Here is a 21,217-nt window from a genome sequence, read left to right as displayed (position 1 = left end):
ATAGCAACGTGTTAAAGTTTCGTGTTCAAGGCCACACCTACCGATAAAGAATACCAGTTCATTCCAGCGTGACGTCATGTGGTAAATATTGACAGGGGCGTCAGTTAATTTTCTCTGTGCCTCTCTCTCTTGCTGGTGTCGTTGAGAGAGGTTGAAGTCCTTTGTTGGGTTGCCGCCGATGTGAGGATGGCAACCGCCAATTCCGCCTTGGCCAACGGAGATGAAGTGGCAGAGGGACACTAAGGTGAAGGTTACGAATAGATATATATATGATTTATTTACATATATACTTACGGACTGGGTTACAGATCTTAGGAGCTACGCGAGACCTCTCGGAGGGGGCGTCTTGCCCCCTCCGATGCTCAGCATAAAACTCCCTTCCTCTTTCCCGCGCGCCCCCAAAATTCCAGGGATCGTCCCCACTTTCCCGGGCGTCTGGTCAGCATCGCTTGTCACCTCGCCGGGTCGCTCCGCACCCCCCGCCGTGTCGTTCCGACCCGGCGGTTCTTCTCGCCGACTCCCCACATTTCCAACCCTGGTGCCCGAGATTCGGGTTACTTCGGAATTCGTTAATTGCCGTCGCGTCCGGGACTCGTGAACCATTGCAAGCCCCCTGTTTTCTTTTGAGCCCGTCACAAAAAAAAACCATACAAGAATATATATACAGAACACAGTTTCCCCGAAAGTCCTGGGACCTAACATCTCCCCCCCAACTGTGTTGCTCGGGCTGCAAGAACGAGCAACACACCAAAACAAAAACACGAAGTCTCAGGACCTAGACGCGAAGTGTTCACCGTGCAGCCTGGAACGGCGATTAGCTCTAACCTTCCCGTATTACAAAATGAAGCTCTACCCTTCCGGTACATTCGTAGTAAAAGCAAACACGGAAACACAAACACACACAAAAAAAAAAAAAGATGCATTAGCACTAGCACATAATATTATATGGTTAGCACAACTCATATGGGAGGCCCTAGAGATCACTCCACCGAACGTCATGTCAGCCCGGAGCCATACCTCAAGGCCCGCCGTCTCTAGGTCGCAACTCTAAGCCTAGACAACGCGTCCGCACACTGGTTCATTGACCCCTTAATATGCGATATAGTTATCTCGTAGCGCTGGAGCGCAAGGGACCATCGCGTGAGTCGCGCGCTGCTCGGGGATGTGAGGGTGAGGTACTTCAGTGGATTGTGATCCGTGACCACCTTAATTTTAGCCCCGAAAAGCCAGGTTTCCAGTTTCGATAGCGCCCACACGATCGCGAACGCCTCTCGTTCGATTGTTGCCCAGCGAGTCTCCGTCGGGGTTAGTTTTTTGCTCAGGAAAGCTATGGGTTGTTCCCTCCCCTCCCCATTCTCCTGCGAGAGACAGGCGCCAACCGCAAACTCGGACGCGTCTGTCGTCAAGACAAACTCTCTCATCAGGTCTGGCGCGGCCAGTTGGGGTGCCTCGGCCAACTTCCCCTTGGTGGCGTTAAAGGCTGCTTCCGCATCTGCGGACCACGGAATCTGGTTTGCCACCCTCTTACCTGTTAGTTTTGTCAGTGGGAGCACCAGTTCCGCAAAATGCGGTACATAGTCACGATAGTAGTTGAAAAGGCCCAGAACACTTCTCAACTCTTTCTTTGTAGTCGGTCGCTCTAGGTCCCGCATGGCACGAGTGCGTTCGGGGTCCGGAGAATGGGATCCACCTCCAATTACATGACCCAGGTACTTCACCTGATCTTTGCCGAACTGACATTTTTCTAGGTTGACGGTGAGCCCTGCCTCTCCGATTGTTCTGAGTACTCCAGCTAGATGAGTCATATGCTCCTCCCAGGTCTCAGAGAAGACTGCCACATCATCAACATACGCACATGCGTACGCGGAGTGGGCCGCAAGCAGCTGATTCATCACTCGCTGGAAAGTGGCAGAGGAGTTACGCAGCCCAAAGGGCATCACTCGCCAGGCATACAGACCCCGAGATGTCGCAAAGGCAGTGCATGCCTGGGATTCGGGCTCTACAGGGATCTGCCAGTATCCCCGAGTCATATCCAGGACCGAAATAAAGTTCGCCTTGGCTGCCTGCCAAAGTAATTCCGTCGGCGCCCGCATGGGAAATGCATCAGGTTCGGTCATCGAGTTCAGGCACCGGTAATCAACGCACATTCTTACCGTACCGTCTTTCTTCATGACGCACACCACCGGGTGGCTGAACATACTCTCGACTGGATAGATGAGACCCCAGTCCAGCAATTGGTCTGTTTGTCGATCCACCTCTGCTCTGAGCTTCATCGGAATCTTGTACGGATACGTCCGCTTGGGCTTTGTCCCCGCAACGATCCCGATCTTGTGCCAGCCCACCTTACACTGTCCTGGCTTATCAGAAAACACGCCACTAAATTCAGCCCGCAAGCTGGTTAGGTCTTTGTGTTGCTTCTCAGTCAGGCGTGCGGCGCGATTAATTTGAGGCTCATTATTGGCCCCGCCGGACTCTCGCGCAGGGACGTACTCCAGTGCGCCGAACGCATCGTCAGCGTCAAAGACAACGCCCACTGCAATCATCCTAACGTAGTACCGCCTTAGTTTGTTCGCGTGTACAAGCCGCTCCCTTCCATCCGGCAGCTTCACAACATAACTGTGCTCTCTGACCCGCTGTTCGATCTTTACCGGACCGATCCACTTTCCTTTTAACTTACCGCTAGAGTCCTTCTCTAGGATCAGCGCTAGGTCTCCTACTGCAAAGGACTTGACCCTGGCTCTCAAGTTGTACCGTGCCGCGTAAGCCTGCTGGTTTACCACTGTATTATCCTGCGCCAGTTCAGCGTATTCTTTCATTCTTTTTCTAAGCTGCAGGAGGTACGACTGAGTGGACGAGTTAAGTCCCACGGGAGCCGCCCATTCTCCGGTCCAGTGCTTGCTCAGTAGAGTGAGTGGACCACTTGGACTTCTGCCGAACATCATTTTGAACGGTGACACGCCTGTCGTTTCATTGGGTACCTCATGATACGCCCACAATAGACATGGAACGTACTTGTCCCATTGCCCTCTGTGATCTTGAATTACATGACGCAGCATGGCTTTGAAGGTCCCATTACACCTCTCAACTAGACCGCTGCTCTGGAGGTGATCTGGAGTCGAGAACCGCATCTCCACCCCCAGCCGCTCTGTTAGCAGTCGCGTCAGTTTTGCCACAAAGTTTGTGCCCTGATCCGAGCAGATTAGTTGTGGCGCTCCGAATCTGGCGAACACACCCACCAATGCGTCACATGTTGCTTGCGCCGTCAATGATCTCAGACAGACTACCTCGGCCCACCTCGTACACAGGTCGACTATGCAAAGCGCGTACCGGTGACCCCTTGCCGAAGGAGGGTCAAGCGGCCCGATACAATCTATGAAGATTGTTTGAAATGGTAGCACAGGCCGCGAGAGCGGTGTGATCGGCACTCTATCCAGTACGTTTGCCCTCGACTTTACCTGGCACGCATGGCACGACTGGCAGTGTTTCCTGACATCTTGAGCCATCGTTGGCCAAAAGAACGCGCCCTTTATTCTCTTTTTGGTCTTCTTCTGCGAAAAGTGCCCTCCCCACGGGGAGTCATGCGCCAGCTCGAGCACCTTTTCGCGCCTGGACGCCGGCAACACAACCTGCTCACAATGTCGGCCATCAACGTCATCTTTGTGATACAGGAGCCCCTCGCGCACAACCATACCGTGTGTCCCGTTTTCAGCCTCCTTCCAGGCATCCCTGAGTGATTCGTCGTTGAGCCGCTCTCTGCGGAATTCTGTTACGCTTGTACCTTCTCCTGCATCAGCCGGACTCGCCACGAGCTGCACCTCGGCCTGAATTTCGTTCTCCTCAAAGTCTACTGGCTCACCCCCGAGCCCCTCGGGCAGGTCGGGGCCCAGATCACCGGCTTCAGCTTCAAACTCGGCTTTCGCCCTGAGGAGTTCATCGTACACGTCGGGTATATGAGCGCATCAATTCCCTCAGCCAGCTCCTCTGTTACCGCGCACAGGGTTATAACCTGTGGTCCGGTGTCGTACTCGTCACAGTCGGCCCGCAGCGGCACGTGCATCAAGTCAGCTGTTATTGACTGACCGAAGGCTCCGCGGAGAACAATGGGTCCCGAAGTTTCAAGGCTCCCACTTTGGATCACACTCCGCCTGATCACCGTGATATCCGCCCCCGAATCCAACCTCCCCTGGAATTTGTTATGCTCGGATACCAACGGGACCAATTGGACTCGTGACCCAATAGGAGTGTTTGTCGCGATGTCCCTCTCGTTTGCCACCACCCTCCGTAGCTGTTCCTTGCGATCGCGCCCTACACCAGCAACGGTACCGCCTTTAGGAACCTTATCCTTAGGCTTTGGGCAGCTGGCCCAAATGTGCCCCAACTTCCCACATCCGAAGCAGCTTCTTTTCTCTGTACCAGAAGCCACGCCTTTATCTTTCAGACTCGGTTCATTCCCCTCGCGATTTGGGAAAGGTGGCCCCTGTTTGGCCCTCGATTCCTTCTGCGTTCGTTCATAGTTTACCGCAAGTTTGGCCACTTCTGCGGGCGGTAACCATTTTCCTTTTTCGCTCAGGTCGACATATGCTCTCGTGTCTCGGTGCATCGTGCGCTTAAGCTGATCAGCTATCAGCAGCTGCCTCAGCATTTCCAGAGATGTCACCTCGCTACTTTTCAAATAATATCCAAGAAAATCGCCCAGCCGAGATGCAAACTGTCCCCAGGACTCCTTTTCGTCCTTTCTAGTTTTGTAAAACAGCTCCCGATACTCCGCTGGAGCAAGTTGAAGCTCCTCAAGCATCGCTCCTTTTAAGTCGTCGTACGACGGCATCGCGTCAGCAGCGATTCGGTTTGCGACCGATCTCATTCTCTCCGTGAGGAAAGGGAGGATCATTGCGCCCCTGATGCTTTCCGGCACGTGAAGGCTATTGAACATACTCTCCACCCCGGAGAACCACGAAGGCACCAACGGTTCGGCCTCTGGCATGTTGGACAATACGCCCCTTACAATCTGCGAGTACCTAAGTACCCCGTCCCCCTCCGTTCGCGCAGCGCTGGCTCCCGACGTGACGTCCTGCGCCCTGGCAAGTCTAGCCACTTCCATCTCTAGTTTAAGCTTTTCTATCTCCAACTCCATTAGTTCCTTTCGGAGCTGCAAAACGTTACTGTCCATATCGGACTCCCCTTCTGCCCCCAATTCACTACTGCTTTCAGACGACTGGCCTTTCTTGGTGGTTGCTCGCGTACCCAACATGACGCCCAGAGGAGAACAACAAAGGGACCTCCCACCTGGTTGTCGTGTTCGCCACGATCACGGGCCGCTGTTAGTCCCGGATAGCTGCACCAGGCTTGCCCGCTGCCGACTTGTGGAACTGTGCGGATCAGTTATCTTGAGGAACAGCGTCTGCAGCAATCCCCAGCTGCTTTCCCGTCACACCTGCGGCGACGGTCGAACGTCTCTTTTCCGGCGAGCTTCCACGGCTCCTCGTCGCACCTGCGGCGACAGCCGGACAGTCAACGTTCTCCGATGGTCTCGTCGACCTTGCGTCGCAGTTCCACGACGATTGGATGCTTGTTTCCGTATCCGTCAAGCTCTTCCAGCTCGCTGTCGCACCACCGGCGACAGACGGACATTCAGCACTTTCCGACGATCTCGTTGGCCTTCTTCGCAACCCTGGCGACGGCCTGCCGTCTTGTGTCCGGCGAGCTCCTGCGGCTCCTGATCACACCTCCGGTGACTGCCGGGCACTCCACGTCGTCTGGTGTTCTTGACCCCACGCCGCACTCACGGCGACGGTCGGACGTTGAGGTGTCTGCTCCCAAGGAACTCCTGCGGCCCACTGTCACGCCTTCGGCGACAGTCAGACACTCGACGTCCTTCTAGGGTCGCAGCTTCACTTCGTCACTCCAACGGCGACGAGTCCCAGTCATTCGTCATCTTCACCTGCAAAGCTCTTGGTGTCCCTTGTGATGAAGGCAGCTTTCTCATCCGAAATGCGGTGGCGGAATCCTTGCCGACTGCGCCAGTTAATTTTCTCTGTGCCTCTCTCTCTTGCTGGTGTCGTTGAGAGAGGTTGAAGTCCTTTGTTGGGTTGCCGCCGATGTGAGGATGGCAACCCCCAATTCCGCCTTGGCCAACGGAGATGAAGTGGCATAGGGACACTTAGGTGAAGGTTACGAATAGATATATATATGATTTATTTACATATATAGTTACGGACTGGGTTACAGATCTTAGGAGCTACGCGAGACCTCTCGGAATCCTGGTGGCGTCTTGCCCCCTCCGATGCTCAGCGTAAAACTCCCTTCCTCTTTCCCGCGCCCCCAAAATTCCAGGGATCGTCCCCACTTTCCCGGGCGTCTGGTCAGCATCGCTTGTCACCTCGCCGGGTCGCTCCGCACCCCTGTTAGGTCCCAGGACTTTCGGGGAAACTGTGTTCTGTATATATATTCTTGTATGTTTTTTTTTGTGACGGGCTCAAAAGAAAACAGGGGGCCCGCAATGGTTTACGAGTCCCGGACGCGACGACAATTAACGAATTCCGAAGTAACCCGAATCTCGGGCACCAGGGTTGGAAATGTGGGGAGTCTTCGAGAAGAACCGCCGGGTCGGAACGACACGGCGGGGGGTGCGGAGCGACCCGGCGAGGTGACAAGCGATGCTGACCAGACGCCCGAGAAAGTGGGGACGATCCCTGGAATTTTGGGGGCGCGCGGGAAAGAGGAAGGGAGTTTTACGCTGAGCATCGGAGGGGGCAAGACGCCACCAGGATTCCGAGAGGTCTCGCGTAGCTCCTAAGATCTGTAACCCAGTCCGTAACTATATATGTAAATAAATCATATATATATCTATTCGTAACCTTCACCTAAGTGTCCCTCTGCCACTTCATCTCCGTTGGCCAAGGCGGAATTGGGGGTTGCCATCCTCACATCGGCGGCAACCCAACAAAGGACTTCAACCTCTCTCAACGACACCAGCAAGAGAGAGAGGCACAGAGAAAATTAACTGCGTCCTTATTTGACAGGGGCGTGGTGACGCTTTGATGGGATTTAGGATGACAGACAATTTATTTAGAGGTCGAAGTCTTTTCGCGTCCGTCGTCAGACAGACAGGATGTCAGGGAAAGGACCACGGTCAGTCCTTGATCGAACGTTTTTCTGAGCCCATTGAAGACTCCTCGTCGCCCGAAATCACTACCTTCAAGGCAAAGTGTCAACTTACAAGCCTACGGGAAAGTAATTTCAGGATCAAAAACTTCCACTCCCAACTCCATGCTTCATCCAATTTGGTCTCAAATAAATTTGAAATATGTATTGCAGTGTCAGTATTTCTGTGTTTGTTTTTCTGCCCTCCCTAAAATGTATTCCTGTATTTGTATTTCCAAATACTTTTTGTCTCTATTTAAAATGTATTTCCGATACTTATTGCGATACAATTTTACATATATATTTCAGTATCAGTATCTTAGCTACTAATTTAAAGTATCCCAGTATTTTTATTTCCAAATACATTTTTGAGTATTTCTGCCCAACCCTGTACTTCACTCTACGGACACGTTTTAAAATACTAATAACAAAAATAAACTTAATTGGGCGGTAAAACACGAGATTTCCAATTCTTTTATTTCTTCTTCAATATTCTTGTATTTTGTTTTATTTTGTTTTACTAAAGGTGACTCCTTTCAATCGAGTAGATATCTGGTGTTTCTTCTGGTGGCCCCGACGTTTTTCTGTAAACCAATGAAACAGGGTCGTTAAGGAACACAGCAGTTTTGCTCTTAATAGCAAAAATGACTTCTTCGATTAGTGAGCTATTTCTTTACAGTTTTTGCACGCCTCAAATACCTTCATTTTATATTCCATCACTATAACGATTGTCTTCTTTTTCTATAGCGTCTTTTTATTGTTTTTGCGGACATTGACTTGCGAAAACAATAAAAAGCCACGCGAAACAAAAACAAAAAAGAGTTACACTCGATTCACCATCCTGACAGAGACAGTGGAACAAATGTGTTGTGTGTTGGGCGCATGCTATCTCTGTGTGTGTGACGTCATAAGGTCACATGAATGTGACGTCACACGCAATTAAGGTGCCACATGACGTCATGGCGTCGCGTGACGTCCGCGAGTCATGTGACCTCGTAACTTTACGTGACACCATGGCGTCACGCGACCTAGTAGTTTAATGATGACGTCATGTCACGTGACGGTGGTGCTATGGTGTCACGTGACGTCACAGTCGTTCATGACGGTTCTTCATAACAGGCTGAAGTTGAGCTAGTTGGTACATAATTTCGTTCTAGCTGACCATTTACCTAAACTTCATAACACTTCCTCATGACGATCCTCTCACAGAATTCGGCTTATAAAATATACCCTGTATTAAAACAATCAGCAGGGCGTTAGGTGAAGAAGGCACTTCTGCCATTTCGCTTGTACCGGGCGGCTGAACGTGTTACTTGGATCTGTGGGGTCTCAGTAACTGAAACAGCGCACAGTCGCGATAAACACGGCACTAGCTTCATACACACACAAAAAAAGACAAAAATACGTATACTTTCTAAATGCGAAAGATCCGGCGATTGGGGAGGAGAGGGGGGGGGGGGGCAGAGTGGCAGGGAGGACTGATATGGTTTGATAAAAACACCAACGACATCAGAGTTTAAGAACGGACGAGACAACACATTAGGTGTTTCAGTTCATCCCGAACAGATTTGTTTTAAGCAAATCGTAAAATGTAGTCAACTGCGGCCTCTGCAAGTGAATTACACGTCCAGGGTGACATTATACAAGAGGAGAATTCTCACGATAAATCGGATGATTAACTAAATTTCTTAGTTCACTTTTTACTTCATGAAAATAAACATATGATTCAAATTAGAAACGTACTGAGCGTCAGCTAACACCACTATATCGATTAATTTTTTATAAGACTTAAATCACGTGTGAAGCGCGGGAATGCACTCAGAGTTCCACACGTGGAACAGGTGTTGCGCAACGCTGCAGGTGCTAACATACAGATAACAATTTTTTCATCTGCGATTTCTGAACGCCACGTTTCACCTGTTGAGCGAATGGAAATTTTAGCGCATTTCCAAGCTTTACAAGTGCTTCGATGTTTTTGTACTAAACATTAGTTGATTGGTTTTAGCTGATGCTCAGCAAGTTTGGAATTCAAACGATATGTTCTTTTTACCTAATCAAAAAGTTAATTAACATATCTCAGTTATTTACTCAACTTATTGTGCCAGTTATCCACCTATATCATGTCCTCGTTGCCGTAAAACTATCCTGCGTAAGTCACACTAATTTAAATTTAGTGACTTTTTTAATAAATATGTTTGAATTAAAATTATTAATGTGTATACAACATCTACTGTTAGGCTTTACAGGTTATTTTCTTACGCCGCAGAAGTTACAATACGGTGCTCTGTTCAGGTGTGCTATGTGGCCAGGGAAACATAATAGGTACTTTTAGCAAATCCTTACCGCGTTCCGCGTACCGGACTGCCGGAGCCTTTAAAGCAATAATTTTATACGCGCACATGTGCGACACCATGACCGTGGGGCGCGCGCTTATAAGCACGCTTAAAATGATACGGCAGTGCGGTACGGGGAACGCGGTAACGGTTTGTCAAAAGTCCCTAATGTAGGAGGGTTATCGTCACAATAAGATAGATAATTATCGAAGGTTCGTTCGTGAACATTTTAATTCGTTAAACAAACATAGGCCTCGAATTAGAAATTTGCTGAGCGTCCATAAAAGCCACTGAATAATCAATTTTAGAAAGACTTGGAGCGCGTGAGAAGCTTGGTGGTGCGAAGTTACCGCTGGTAAATAGGCACAAGGCTGGCGGTGCGAAGATCGCGAATGATAAGCTTACAATCTGCGTTTTCACACCGTCAGCTGGGGCCCGTTGCAGTATTCAGTGATACAAGGTACGCGCCTCGATACCCAGATTGAATTTAGGGCAAACCTGCGCTTGTTTATCTGTGGTTTTCTATGAGGCAGTTGGTGATTCCCTCTGTCTATAACGCGGGTGGAGACAAAGAATCCGCTCTAAAAGCGTTGAGCACAGGCAAGGGTACAGGGCACGAGCTTTTACCAGATGATCCAGCTGGTGCGCGAGCTCTACATTAGCGCTTCCCACGGTTTCGGCAAATACTTCGGCCTCGCGATCTTAGCATAACTTTTGCTCCAGTGATGTGTAAAACAAAGAGTTTCACCACATGAGCAGTGCCGACCGAATCTCAAGGCGATTACCTCAAGCACATTAATGTGTTTATTTTGCTCTTGCAAGACGAGTCAAACGCGCCAGAGCACGAACCCCGTGCACGAGCAGACCTTAGAACCAGAAGGCGGAGCAGCACTCGATCATGTAACATATTTCGCGCATTCGCGCAACAATGGTTATATTTACTAAAATGAAACACGAAGCGTGAATTTTATCGAGGGGCTTCGGATTTACATTCTATTCAAGTGTGCGGTGAAATAGATAACAGCATAGCGAGACTATACCGCACAAGGCAGGCGTACCTCTTATCCTCCTTGGTGAACGTGTCTTCGAGCACCTTCTGGAAAGACTCTGGAAGGAACACGACCAAGCACGCGCTGATGAGGGCAAGGACGGCAGCGACCACGTTGGGAACCCAGGGTAGCGTGGCGTCTCCCTGAAAAATTATACAAGCTTGATCAAGCTCACGAAAGCGGTGCAGCATAAAAACCTGTTGAGCGCAAACTACAACCCCCAGAGCCACCTCATGGAAACGGACGTCACGTGACTTGTGGTCTCAGGACGTGGACACGTTACTTCAATTTCTCGCTGGATGGTTTCATTTAGAATTCGACAAACTTTTCCGGGGAGTTGCACGGGGATGGGAAGGGAGGATTCTCAGATGTTCTTGAATTATATACTGCAGCCCAATACTTGTGACGAAGAAAGGTGTCTTTAAAAAAATAAAACGAAACAGTTTCATAGAAATAGAAACCCGAAAGACAAAAGGTCAAGTATGCAAAGAAACTCGATGTTTGCTTTCTCGCAAATTTGAACATAGTTTCAAGACAGTTTACTTTACGCAGACGGCTAATATATTTTTACAATGCAAGGAATGCGATAAACCATTTATATAAATAAAACAGTGATATTGAAGTTTTATTGTTATTTTCGGGTAAAATAGCAAACTTGCTCCCTGGAGCAAATTCGCCTCCAATTCGAATTATTCTAGTAAACTAACCATTCAAGATAATGACATCAAGTTTCAGTGCATAGCTATAAATATAGACTATTCGGTAATGTGCGTTTTGTATTAGTACTCTTTGCAAAACACGATATATTCAGCTCCAAACGCTTTAAAATCTAAGATTTTGAAATATTTGAAGTCGATTTTCTTAAAAACGACATTTTCTTATTTCCTTCTCACTTTTTACTTGATAGCCCGCACGGTATAAATATATTGGATACAAGTTTTTGGTATATTACCTTTCTGCATTATTGTAAAAAAAAAAGTGGAATAATCCACTTTTAGGTTTGTCTATCAACCCTGGGTTTAAATATGCTGGCTTGACCGCAATGGAACTGGCGGCCTCAATAATAACGGATGTTTTTGGAAGCTCCTCTACCGTGAGTTTTTTGCTGTTAAATATGTTCAGAGCAACTCCTGGAATGTCTGAGGGACGTTACGGATGTCTAAAAGAAAGCATTCATGTTAGCAGTAATGTCACCTGCAGAATGAGAGCGTGCGATACACAGATTATGTTTCAACATCTGGGAGGCAAGTTTCTTTACCGGATAAAACGCTGAAGAAGAGTGCGATTAGTTGAACTTGCATATACACTTATATTTGATACGATAGCCCGCTGTATCGGACAAAATGAACCCCATAAATATTATTACAAAATCATTTATAGATGGAAAACAAACACTGATCAACAATTGTTTATTGTATTCTGATTTTGCCTTAATAGTCCATGGATAGATGGGTAGGAATACCTTGAAGCTTCCGATGTCCCATAGAACCCGCACCTGACTTTCCACTAAGAAAGTTGACAATTTGGTTGTCATTTTTTCACATAGTTGAACGAACCAGAAATGAAATATATATTGCTTTAATATTCTTAGACTACGAAACTAGTCGGCACTATTCCATTTGCAGCGACATTTCTGTGCTCATCACAGCCACGTATATCTGCTCTGAAGAGTAAAAACACAGCCGCCGAGAGCGGCTGTGTGGTCATCTTGTAAAGGCCCGTTCACAAACTTGCGATTTCTTAGGACCAAGTGCCTTCAAATCTATTCAGATCTCTTACGACGAAAGGACACACTCGCACCACCAATCGGGCAGCAGTGGAACAGTGAGCGATCCCGTATATTTTCAACTTCTTTCGCGCATCATTCTTTCTTTCTTGGGTTGAAAGATTTCTTTCAATTTTTTAAACATATGTTTTTCATAAGTACGTACTCCTAACCTCGCAAATACTGCCAAACCTTCGCTCTAGTTCAATGCAGTTCCAGGGTCATCGCATAGATGGCGCCAGCATGTCACTGTATTCTCCCGTGTTCTCCCGTCATATGAGATTTTAAGAAGTTTTAAGGCGCTTGGTTCTAAGAACTCGCTTGTGGTTCACCGAGGTGACGAAAACGCCTCTGTCTTTTGACCAGTGTGAGGGGTAACGATGATTGTCACAGAACTCGCCATCCGATAAGTTTTCTTGACCTCCTGCCCCCGATTGAGGCTGTATACCAGTGCACCGTACCCAACCATTCTCTCACACCGAAGGACCGCCAGTTGGACACTCGCCCGTGCGCTAAACTTGTCTGGCTCCGTTGAGGGAAGGTTGTCTACATGAGGAGACGAACAGAGCCGACCTTGGACATTCTCATGCCGATCCTGTTCACGGGCGCAGTCCTATTTACAAAGGGGTTGCAATCTATCCACAGGTATAACCACTGTGATACTGACAGTTGCCGGCAAGACTACTGTCTCGGGACCAGAGAGGATATCTTTGAGAAAGAGAGATAGAGAGGGAGAGAGAGAGTAATGAACTATGGAAAAGATACTAATGTAGACCCACTGAGGTGGGACCAGTGCTAATTATATTTTAGGGAGAGGGGATGGGAGTGAAGAATCAAGGAACATTTTGTGGGCGATAACCTCTTTAAGTTGTTCTATCTGACTTTGCAGTGACCACCTTAATTAATGTTTGCTGGTATTGCAAGGATTCGAGGCACGACACCGCCATTGGAATGCTGGCCTTACGGTTCCCTCTACTTCAGGTGTTCCAGACCACCTTGCTGTCCACCTTGCTGTCAACGGCGCCGAGGGCACTACGAGGAACGACGACTACCATCGCTCCGGAGCCCGAAGCGCTGAACAAGACGAGCACCTACCAGCCAGCCTTCTTCGCGGCGACCATTTCGCCAGGAACGGACGTCCACTCGGTTTTGAGCGTGCAACCATGGTCATCGATAAGAGGCGCGGGACCGCTTGACTGGCTTCCACCAAACCGTCATTCGAGGCACGACACCGCCATTGGAATGCTGGCCTTACGGTTCCCTCTACTTCAGGTGTTCCAGACCACCTTGCTGTCCACCTTGCTGTCAACGGCGCCGAGGGCACTACGAGGAACGACGACTACCATCGCTCCGGAGCCCGAAGCGCTGAACAAGACGAGCACCTACCAGCCAGCCTTCTTCGCGGCGACCATTTCGCCAGGAACGGACGTCCACTCGGTTTTGAGCGTGCAACCATGGTCATCGATAAGAGGCGCGGGACCGCTTGACTGGCTTCCACCAAACCGTCATTCGAGGCACGACACCGCCATTGGAATGCTGGCCTTACGGTTCCCTCTACTTCAGGTTGGTCCATCACACCTTGAATGTTACAAAGACGATAACCTATTTTTGATTGCGGTGTCGTGCCCGACCCAAGCGTACACATTCATTGTTTCTGTCCATTGCTTTGTAACTCAGAAGATTAGAGCTCTACAGCTACTCCTTTCCGGTGACATCGAGGAAAATCCTGGACCAATGTCAAAAGGACAAGAAAAGCAACTAAATCTTGTAGTGTCCAGTGTTCAAGGCCTCGAGAAAGGTCAGGCTGAAGTGCTTGTCACTCTAAAACAACTTCGAGAAGACCTAAACAAAAGTGACGCTATTGTTGCATCATTATCAGCTAGGGTGGCAGCCCTTGAGACACACCAGACTGTCATACCGGATGTAAAAGAAGAAATCACCGCAGCTACTCAAGCACTGTCAAACGTCAGGCGTGAGTTGACTGTTCTGGGGACGCGTTGCGAGGATAGCGAGAACAGACAGCGGCGCTCAAACTTGCTTTTTTATGGATCATCAGACAAAGAGGGGGAGACCTGGGCTGAGTCAGAAAAGCTTGTTCTCGATATCTGCTCTGCACAACTTGGTTTACCATTAGAACCTGGTATCATTGAACGCGCCCACAGGATCGGTCGTTTCGGCCCGAATAAAAAACGCCCCATCATTGTGAAGTTTTGCTCAACAAAGCAAAAGGACCTAATACTAGGGAAAGCTTACAAATTCAAGGGTACCGCGTTTTCTGTAGGCGAAGACTTTTCCCCTGCCGTGCGTGAAGCTCGTCGAGAACTCCTACAGTTTGCCAGGCCCCAAAATAAACCGTTTAAACTAAAATTTAACAAACTTTCGATCGGAGCGCAGATTTTTATTTATGACCCTGAAAGCAAGAGGGTTGTGGAAGACAAGCATCCATAACATCTGTGTGATCGAGACTCACCCCAGTGCCCCCAGATTAAAAAAAAAAAGTTCTTTTTCTGTACTTTACACTAACATAAGAAGTATACTGCCAAAGCGTGAAGACCTTCATTTATTAACTGACTCTTGTGCTGCCGACTTTGTTTTCCTAACGGAAACATGGCTAAGACCTGACATAAAAGACTCTGAAGTGTTTCCCACGAATTTTAATTACAATATTTATAGGTGTGATAGAGAGTTCCGACGTGGGGGTGGAGTACTAATTGCTGTACGGAATCATATTGTAGTTTCTTTTGTTCAAATTCCTACTTGCCTTGAAATGGTATGGCTACGGCTGCATTCCCCCTCCGCGTGTATCTTCCTTGGGGTGTGCTATAGACCGCCCGACTTTGTTAATGTTTTTTTTGATAAGCTTCATGACGCGCTCTCTTTCATCTTCAACCAATCCCGAAACGCATCATGCATTCTCTTAGGCGACTTCAATTGTCCTGACATCATTTGGGATACTCTTTCGTTCTCGACTCATATTTCAGGAGAACTCGTCGACACATGTCTCACATTTAATCTATCGCAGCTGATTACTCAACCTACCAGATCAACCCAAAGAACAAGTCATATTTTAGATCTATGCCTCACTACTGACACTACACTTGTTAAAAATATAACATACCACCCACCCATTAGTGACCACGACGTAATTCATTTCAACATTGAATTTGAAACTCAGCGGAAATCACCATATTTTAAAACCATTAAAGACTATAATAAAGCTAATTACACCGCAATTAACAATGAGCTTGAAATATTTTTCGATAGTTTTCAGCATGGCTGTATGAGCAGGACAGTTGATGAAAACTGGATTCTCTTCAGAAATAAACTTGCATACCTTGCCGACACTTACATCCCATCAATAAACATAACTTGCGACAAATCAAATCCCTGGTTCACAAAAACGCTTAACCAACTAAACAGAAAAAAGAAACGACTATTTAGCCGCGCCAAACAACTGACTACCGATCTCGCTTGGAAACAGTACAATGATATTGCTAAAATTTATAAGAAATCTATTACAGAGGCGAAGGCAAAATTCTTTAACAATGACTTAGTAAACATTCTTCGCAATAAACCTAAAAAGTTCTGGGAGGTAATTAATCCAAAAACGTCTAGACCTGTACAACTAATGAGCGATGATCGGTTGCCATTATCGGATGAAGAAAGCGCCAACTGTCTTAACGACTATTTCACCTCAGTCTTCACCACAGATGACCACAGTAGCATGCCCCATCTTAACAACGCATATCACACTCCCATGGCTGCCATTGAAATAACGTATGCAGGTATCATAAGCTCTATAGAAAGGTTACAGTTGTCGTCGAGTTCTGGGGACGACAAAATTAATTCCAAATTACTGAAAAACACTAAATTACACTCAGCTCGTTTTTTGTTAATAATCTTCCAACAATCTTTGTCTTCCGGCGAGCTTCCTACAGATTGGAAAATTGGCAGAGTGGTCCCCATACACAAATCGGGGGATCGAACTTCACCATCAAATTATCGTCCTATTTCTCTAACCAGTGTCCCCTGCAAGCTACTTGAGCACATAATATATTCAAATGTCATGAAGCATTTCGAAAATAACCTCATCCTCTTTCCAAACCAACACGGGTTCAGACAATCATATTCTTGCGAAACGCAACTTGTACAACTTGTTCATGAAATACACAGTAACATCGATAATAACATACAGAAAGACGCCATATTCGTTGATTTTTCTAAAGCATTCGATAAGGTATCCCACAGTTTACTCATGCTCAAGATAAGCCAACTTCACATTCATCCACTCGTAACATCATGGATAGGACAATTTTTAACCAATCGTACTCAGCATACTGTTATTAACAACCAGTCGTCAGCTTATTCTCCTGTGTCATCCGGAGTCCCCCAGGGGAGTGTTCTCGGACCTCTGCTTTTTTTAACATTTGTAAATGACCTACCAGATCGCATAACATCCTGTATTCGACTTTTTGCTGATGACTGCGTAATTTACCGATCTGTATCTAACCTGAACGATAACATAACCCTACAAGCTGACCTTAACCTAATAGCCGACTGGTGTAAACAGTGGAAAATGACAATTAACTTTTCTAAAACAAATCTCGTTTCCTTCACGCGTGCTCATAGTCCTCTCTCTTTCACTTACACCATGTGCAGCCAGGTAATTACCAAGTGTCCATCTTACAAATATCTGGGTGTTCACTTATCTGACGATCTCTCATGGAACACGCATATAACACACGTCCTGTCTAATGCTAACCGCTCTCTTGGGTATCTTCGACGGAATCTGAAACTAGCACCATCATCAGTTAAACAACTAGCCTACACTACACTCGTAAGATCGCAACTTGAATACGCGTCACCCATCTGGTCCCCTTGGCAACATTCATTGATAACAAAGATAGAGGCACTTCAAAATCGCGCAATCAGATTCATTTTTTCAGATTACTCACGAGACACCAGCATCACTTCTTTACGAATGAAAGCTAACCTTGATCTCCTCTCAACCAGAAGGAAATTATCACGCCTTTCTCTTTTTCACAAGATTTACTATCATAACCATGACATCAGAACTTCACTATTATCCCCAGCCACTCGTATATTTCCTCGCATTGATAACGCCTGTAAAGTTTGTCCAATTTTCGCATCGTCAGTTTCGTTTCTTTACTCCACCTTGCCATTCACAATAACGGACTGGAATAGCCTGCCTAACAGTATCGTGACCCAGACAGATTATAATACTTTCATATCCCAACTGACCATCCATCTGCATTTACACTAATAGTAAAGTCAACTCGTGTTTATAGAAATGTTTTATTTGGGTATTTTTCTGTTTCATCAGCTGTTTTTCCCTAAAAATGTTTTAAGTGTTTTTTTTTCTTCTGTTTTTGCTGCTTTATATAACAATGTTTTCCAGCATGTAACCCACTTTTTTGTTTGTTCCTTTATATGTTTCTTCAGCAGTTACACCCACCTTGTGTAATGCCAGCAATGGCCTTCAAGGTTTTAATAAATGATGATGATGATCCTTTAGGCATTGATCTTATTATAGTCCTTCTTTTTCTATTCCTTACTAGCGCTGCCTTTAAATGAACAGACATGCACGCGCTCTTTTTAGGTGATTCTTTTCAGTTATTACAATTTTCGGAATCGTCGAAACTAATACAATAAAGAGTAAAAACAGAGAGAGTGCGATACTGAAAAAATATAAGGCCACACTTTGTGAGGTTATCCCACGTTGGTTTGAACTTAGAAGCAATGCTCACTGGTATTCCGTACATCCACCTTTTCAGCCATTGCTGCAATATTTTGCGAAACCGTCCCCGGTCTACGCCACAACAGAGCACCCTCTGGAGAAATACTGGATAACCTACGAAACAATAGCAAGCCATGCAGACAGTCCTCTATGTCATTCGTGACCGCGTTCAGACTATCCGCGTTGCCTGCTCACCCCACAAATCATAATATATTGTAGTTACAAAAGTCACAGGTCAGAAAGCTGACGATATAGAAACCTTATGCAGTTCCATATAAATGGAAATTCCATCCCACGGAAGGAATCCATCAACGATTTTGCTTGGCTTCCATCTTTATGAGCCCTACTGATGAGGATGAAGTGTTTACAGTTTTTAGGAACCTGAAAAACTCCAGGAGTCAGGATGTAGACGATACTAACATCAAAGTGATTAAGCATACTCTCGACATAGTGTTACCGGTTTTAACGTATATATTTAATCTATCGTTTTCTTCTGGTGTTTTTTTCTAAAGCGATGCAGTGTGCTAATGTTGTCGTTTTGTTTAAAGGCGGGGACAAGAATACGTTTAATAACTACAGATTTTTTAGAGCGCAGCTCTTAGGGGCCCGTTTCTGGCTTGAGCGGCGTCGGCGTCGCCGTCGCCGTCGGCGTCGGCGTCGGCGTTGGCGTCGGCGTCGGTGTAACCGCGCGGTGCATCATGGGAAATGTCCCATAATGCACCGCGCGAGCCCCCCACCGGGGTCACGTGACCTCGTGGGGGGGCACGTGACCCCCCCGAGGTCACGTGACCCCGGTGCATCATGGGAAATGTCCCATAATGCACCGCGCGAGCCCCCCACCGGGGTCACGTGACCTCGTGGGGGGCACGTCACCCCCCCCGAGGTCACGTGACCCCCCTAAGTCACGTGACTCCCCTGAGGTCACGTGACCCCCGCCGATGTCGCGTGACCCCCCAATGACGTCATCGTCACTGATGACGTCACCGGCATCCACATCGTCATCGTCATCACTGATGACGTCACCGGCATCCACATCGTCATCGTCATCATCACTGATGACGTCACCGGCATCCACATCGTCATCGTCATCATCACTGATGACGTCACCGGCATCCGCATCTAATCGTCATCGTCATCATCACTGATGACGTTACCGATATCCGCATCGTCATCGTCATCATCACTGATGAAGTCATCAGTGACGTCACTGATGTCGTCACCGGCATCCACATCGTCATCGTCACTGATGACGTCACCGGCACCCGCATCGTCATCGTCATCATCACTGATGACGTCACCGACATTCGCATCGTCATCGTCATCATCACTGGTGAAGTCATCAGTGACGTCACTAATGACGTCATCGGTACCCGCATCGTCATCGTCACTGGTGACGTCATCAGTGACGTCAGTGTATGACATCATCGGCATTGGGGGTCACGTGACCCCCCAAGGTCACGTGACCCCCCCCCTGGTTATTTTAACCCCCCCCCCACAGTGCCCTTCCCTCCTCCTCCTCAAGAGCTGCGCTCTAATTCGGCGTTACCGGGAGTTGTAAGCAGCTTTCACTTTTTTTCTCTGTCATCCATTTTCTAAAGGTCTTGAGAAAATCATTCATAAAAAGCTTCAAATTTACCTAGAAAATTTTCAATTATTTCTATAGTCGGCACGGTTTCCGAAAACATCGCTCAGCTGAATCAGCACTGTAAATACAAAAACAACAAATTGTAGAACATTTTCAGAATAAAAAACTCATGATGGGTGTACTATTGACTTCTCCAAAGCGTTCGATTTAATTAATCATAAAATTTCGTTAATGAAGCTACAAAATTGCGGTACATGTGGAACTGCTCTAGACCTATTTATGTCATACCTAGAGTGTTGTACACAGTTCTTTAATAATAACTATATTTCAACCATTCAGAAAATTAAAACTCGTGTACTTCAGGGTAGTGTGCTCGGGCCAGCCTTCTTTATAATCTTCATAAATGACATTGAAAATTGCCTACCGCATGCAAACCTTGTGTCTTATGCCGATGATACGACTATCTTTACTAAAGGCGGCACAGCAGAAGACATAGAAAGGAAAGCAATAGGAGTTATTTCAAACATTGAATTGTGGACCAAAGTAAATGGACCAGAAATAAACTCTGGAAAGACGAAATGTGTGCTATTTTTGACCTCTAAGTAGACAAATATCGTAATCGTTTAAAATATCCTTAGGCTCATGAACACTAGAGGTGGTGAAGTCGATAAAAACACTGGGTGTACTTTTCACTGAATCATTTTATGGAATGAGCACGTTGATTATGTCCATACAAAAACAAAATTGTTAATCTATTGGTCTCCTTTTTAGAAACCGTTATGTCTTTCCAACAAGTGTAAAATTACTTCTATATTACTCTTTGATTTCCACGAACTACGTATATTCTTTCTTTCTTTTTCATTCTTTCTTTTCCCGGTTGACTGGGAGGTGGCAGAGACTAAAGGAGTAAAGGTGTAAAGCGGACAGAAACCTGACGAGGGCTCTGTCCCCTTTACATTTCTAACGCAGCAGTGTTGGGTACATAAATTTTTGAACACGAAAACTATAAAAAAGAAACTATAAAATCCTATACAACTTAGAAACAAAAAAGAAAACAGGATGAATGAATTATCCCATGATAGTTTTTTCAGCAAAGAATACTAAAAACTAATAAGTCAGAAACATATTTTAACAATTCAAAAGCGAAATATGGACATCATTTAATAAGTAGACAGTACACACATGTCAGAACACAATGTCACTGCCCACCAGAAGTGTCTTTTTCTTTTTTCTTTTTTCTTAATTGGAGTATATTGCAGTTGAAATTTATTATATCTTCTGTATTGTTCAAAATTTTGGCGACATGGAAGCTTGTTCATTGTTTTCCGTAATTGGTACATATTTTTGGAGGTAGTCTGGTTCTATTCCCCCAAGTGTGTGATATGTTCTGTTTTCTGGCGGAATAGCGAAGAGTTTATATGTGTATTATCTGTAACAATTTAAAATAAAAAAATTTGAGTCACTTTCAGTAGGCCATATTTCTGAATAGCGGTTCAGTGGGGAGATCTTGAGGCTTACCTTTATAATTTTTAAATAGTCGCAGAATTTTCTTTGTAAGATGATCAACCTGTTATAATTGGTTGCCGA

At 46.5% G+C, this 21,217-nt stretch overlaps 2 protein-coding genes across 2 annotated transcripts in view; both read right to left on the bottom strand.

The window, feature by feature from the left end:
- Window positions 1-318: 318 nt before the first annotated feature.
- On the bottom strand, window positions 319-5,248 carry LOC120836874. Its single transcript, XM_040205963.1, has 4 exons — window positions 4,026-5,248; window positions 2,201-3,921; window positions 1,135-1,492; window positions 319-535 (listed from the first exon to the last, which is right to left on the bottom strand). The coding sequence occupies exons 1-4, from the start codon at window positions 5,246-5,248 to the stop codon at window positions 319-321; spliced, it is 3,519 nt and encodes a 1,172-aa protein (XP_040061897.1).
- Window positions 5,249-7,660: 2,412 nt separating this feature from the next.
- Window positions 7,661-21,217, bottom strand: part of LOC8028483 (organic cation transporter protein-like) — a 109,472-nt gene continuing 95,915 nt past the window's right edge. The window contains exons 10-11 of the mRNA XM_040205960.2: window positions 10,532-10,665; window positions 7,661-7,724 (exon numbers count right to left, since the gene is read on the bottom strand). Coding sequence (XP_040061894.2) covers window positions 7,661-7,724; window positions 10,532-10,665 — 198 coding nt within the window. The remainder of the gene's footprint in view (window positions 7,725-10,531; window positions 10,666-21,217) is intronic.

Source organism: Ixodes scapularis, unplaced genomic scaffold (genome assembly GCF_016920785.2).
Source record: "Ixodes scapularis isolate PalLabHiFi unplaced genomic scaffold, ASM1692078v2 PGA_scaffold44__24_contigs__length_19508400, whole genome shotgun sequence".
Taxonomy (NCBI): domain Eukaryota; kingdom Metazoa; phylum Arthropoda; class Arachnida; order Ixodida; family Ixodidae; genus Ixodes; species Ixodes scapularis.
The sequence above is the reverse complement of the archived record's forward strand: the minus strand, read 5'-3'. Positions and strand labels throughout refer to the sequence as shown.

What these genes read in the sequence shown, in the direction of transcription:
- LOC120836874 (XM_040205963.1), bottom strand. Translation starts at nt 5,248, where the DNA reads ATGTTGGGTACGCGAGCAACCACCAAGAAAGGCCAGTCGTCTGAAAGC. An exon ending in TCTCATCTATCCAGTCGAGA is followed by an intron (nt 1,493 to 2,200) that starts GTATGTTCAGCC and finishes CGTGGTCCGCAG; the next exon opens with ATGCGGAAGCAGCCTTTAAC. An exon ending in AGCGCGCGACTCACGCGATG is followed by an intron (nt 536 to 1,134) that starts GTCCCTTGCGCT and finishes CTCGGGCACCAG; the next exon opens with GGTTGGAAATGTGGGGAGTC.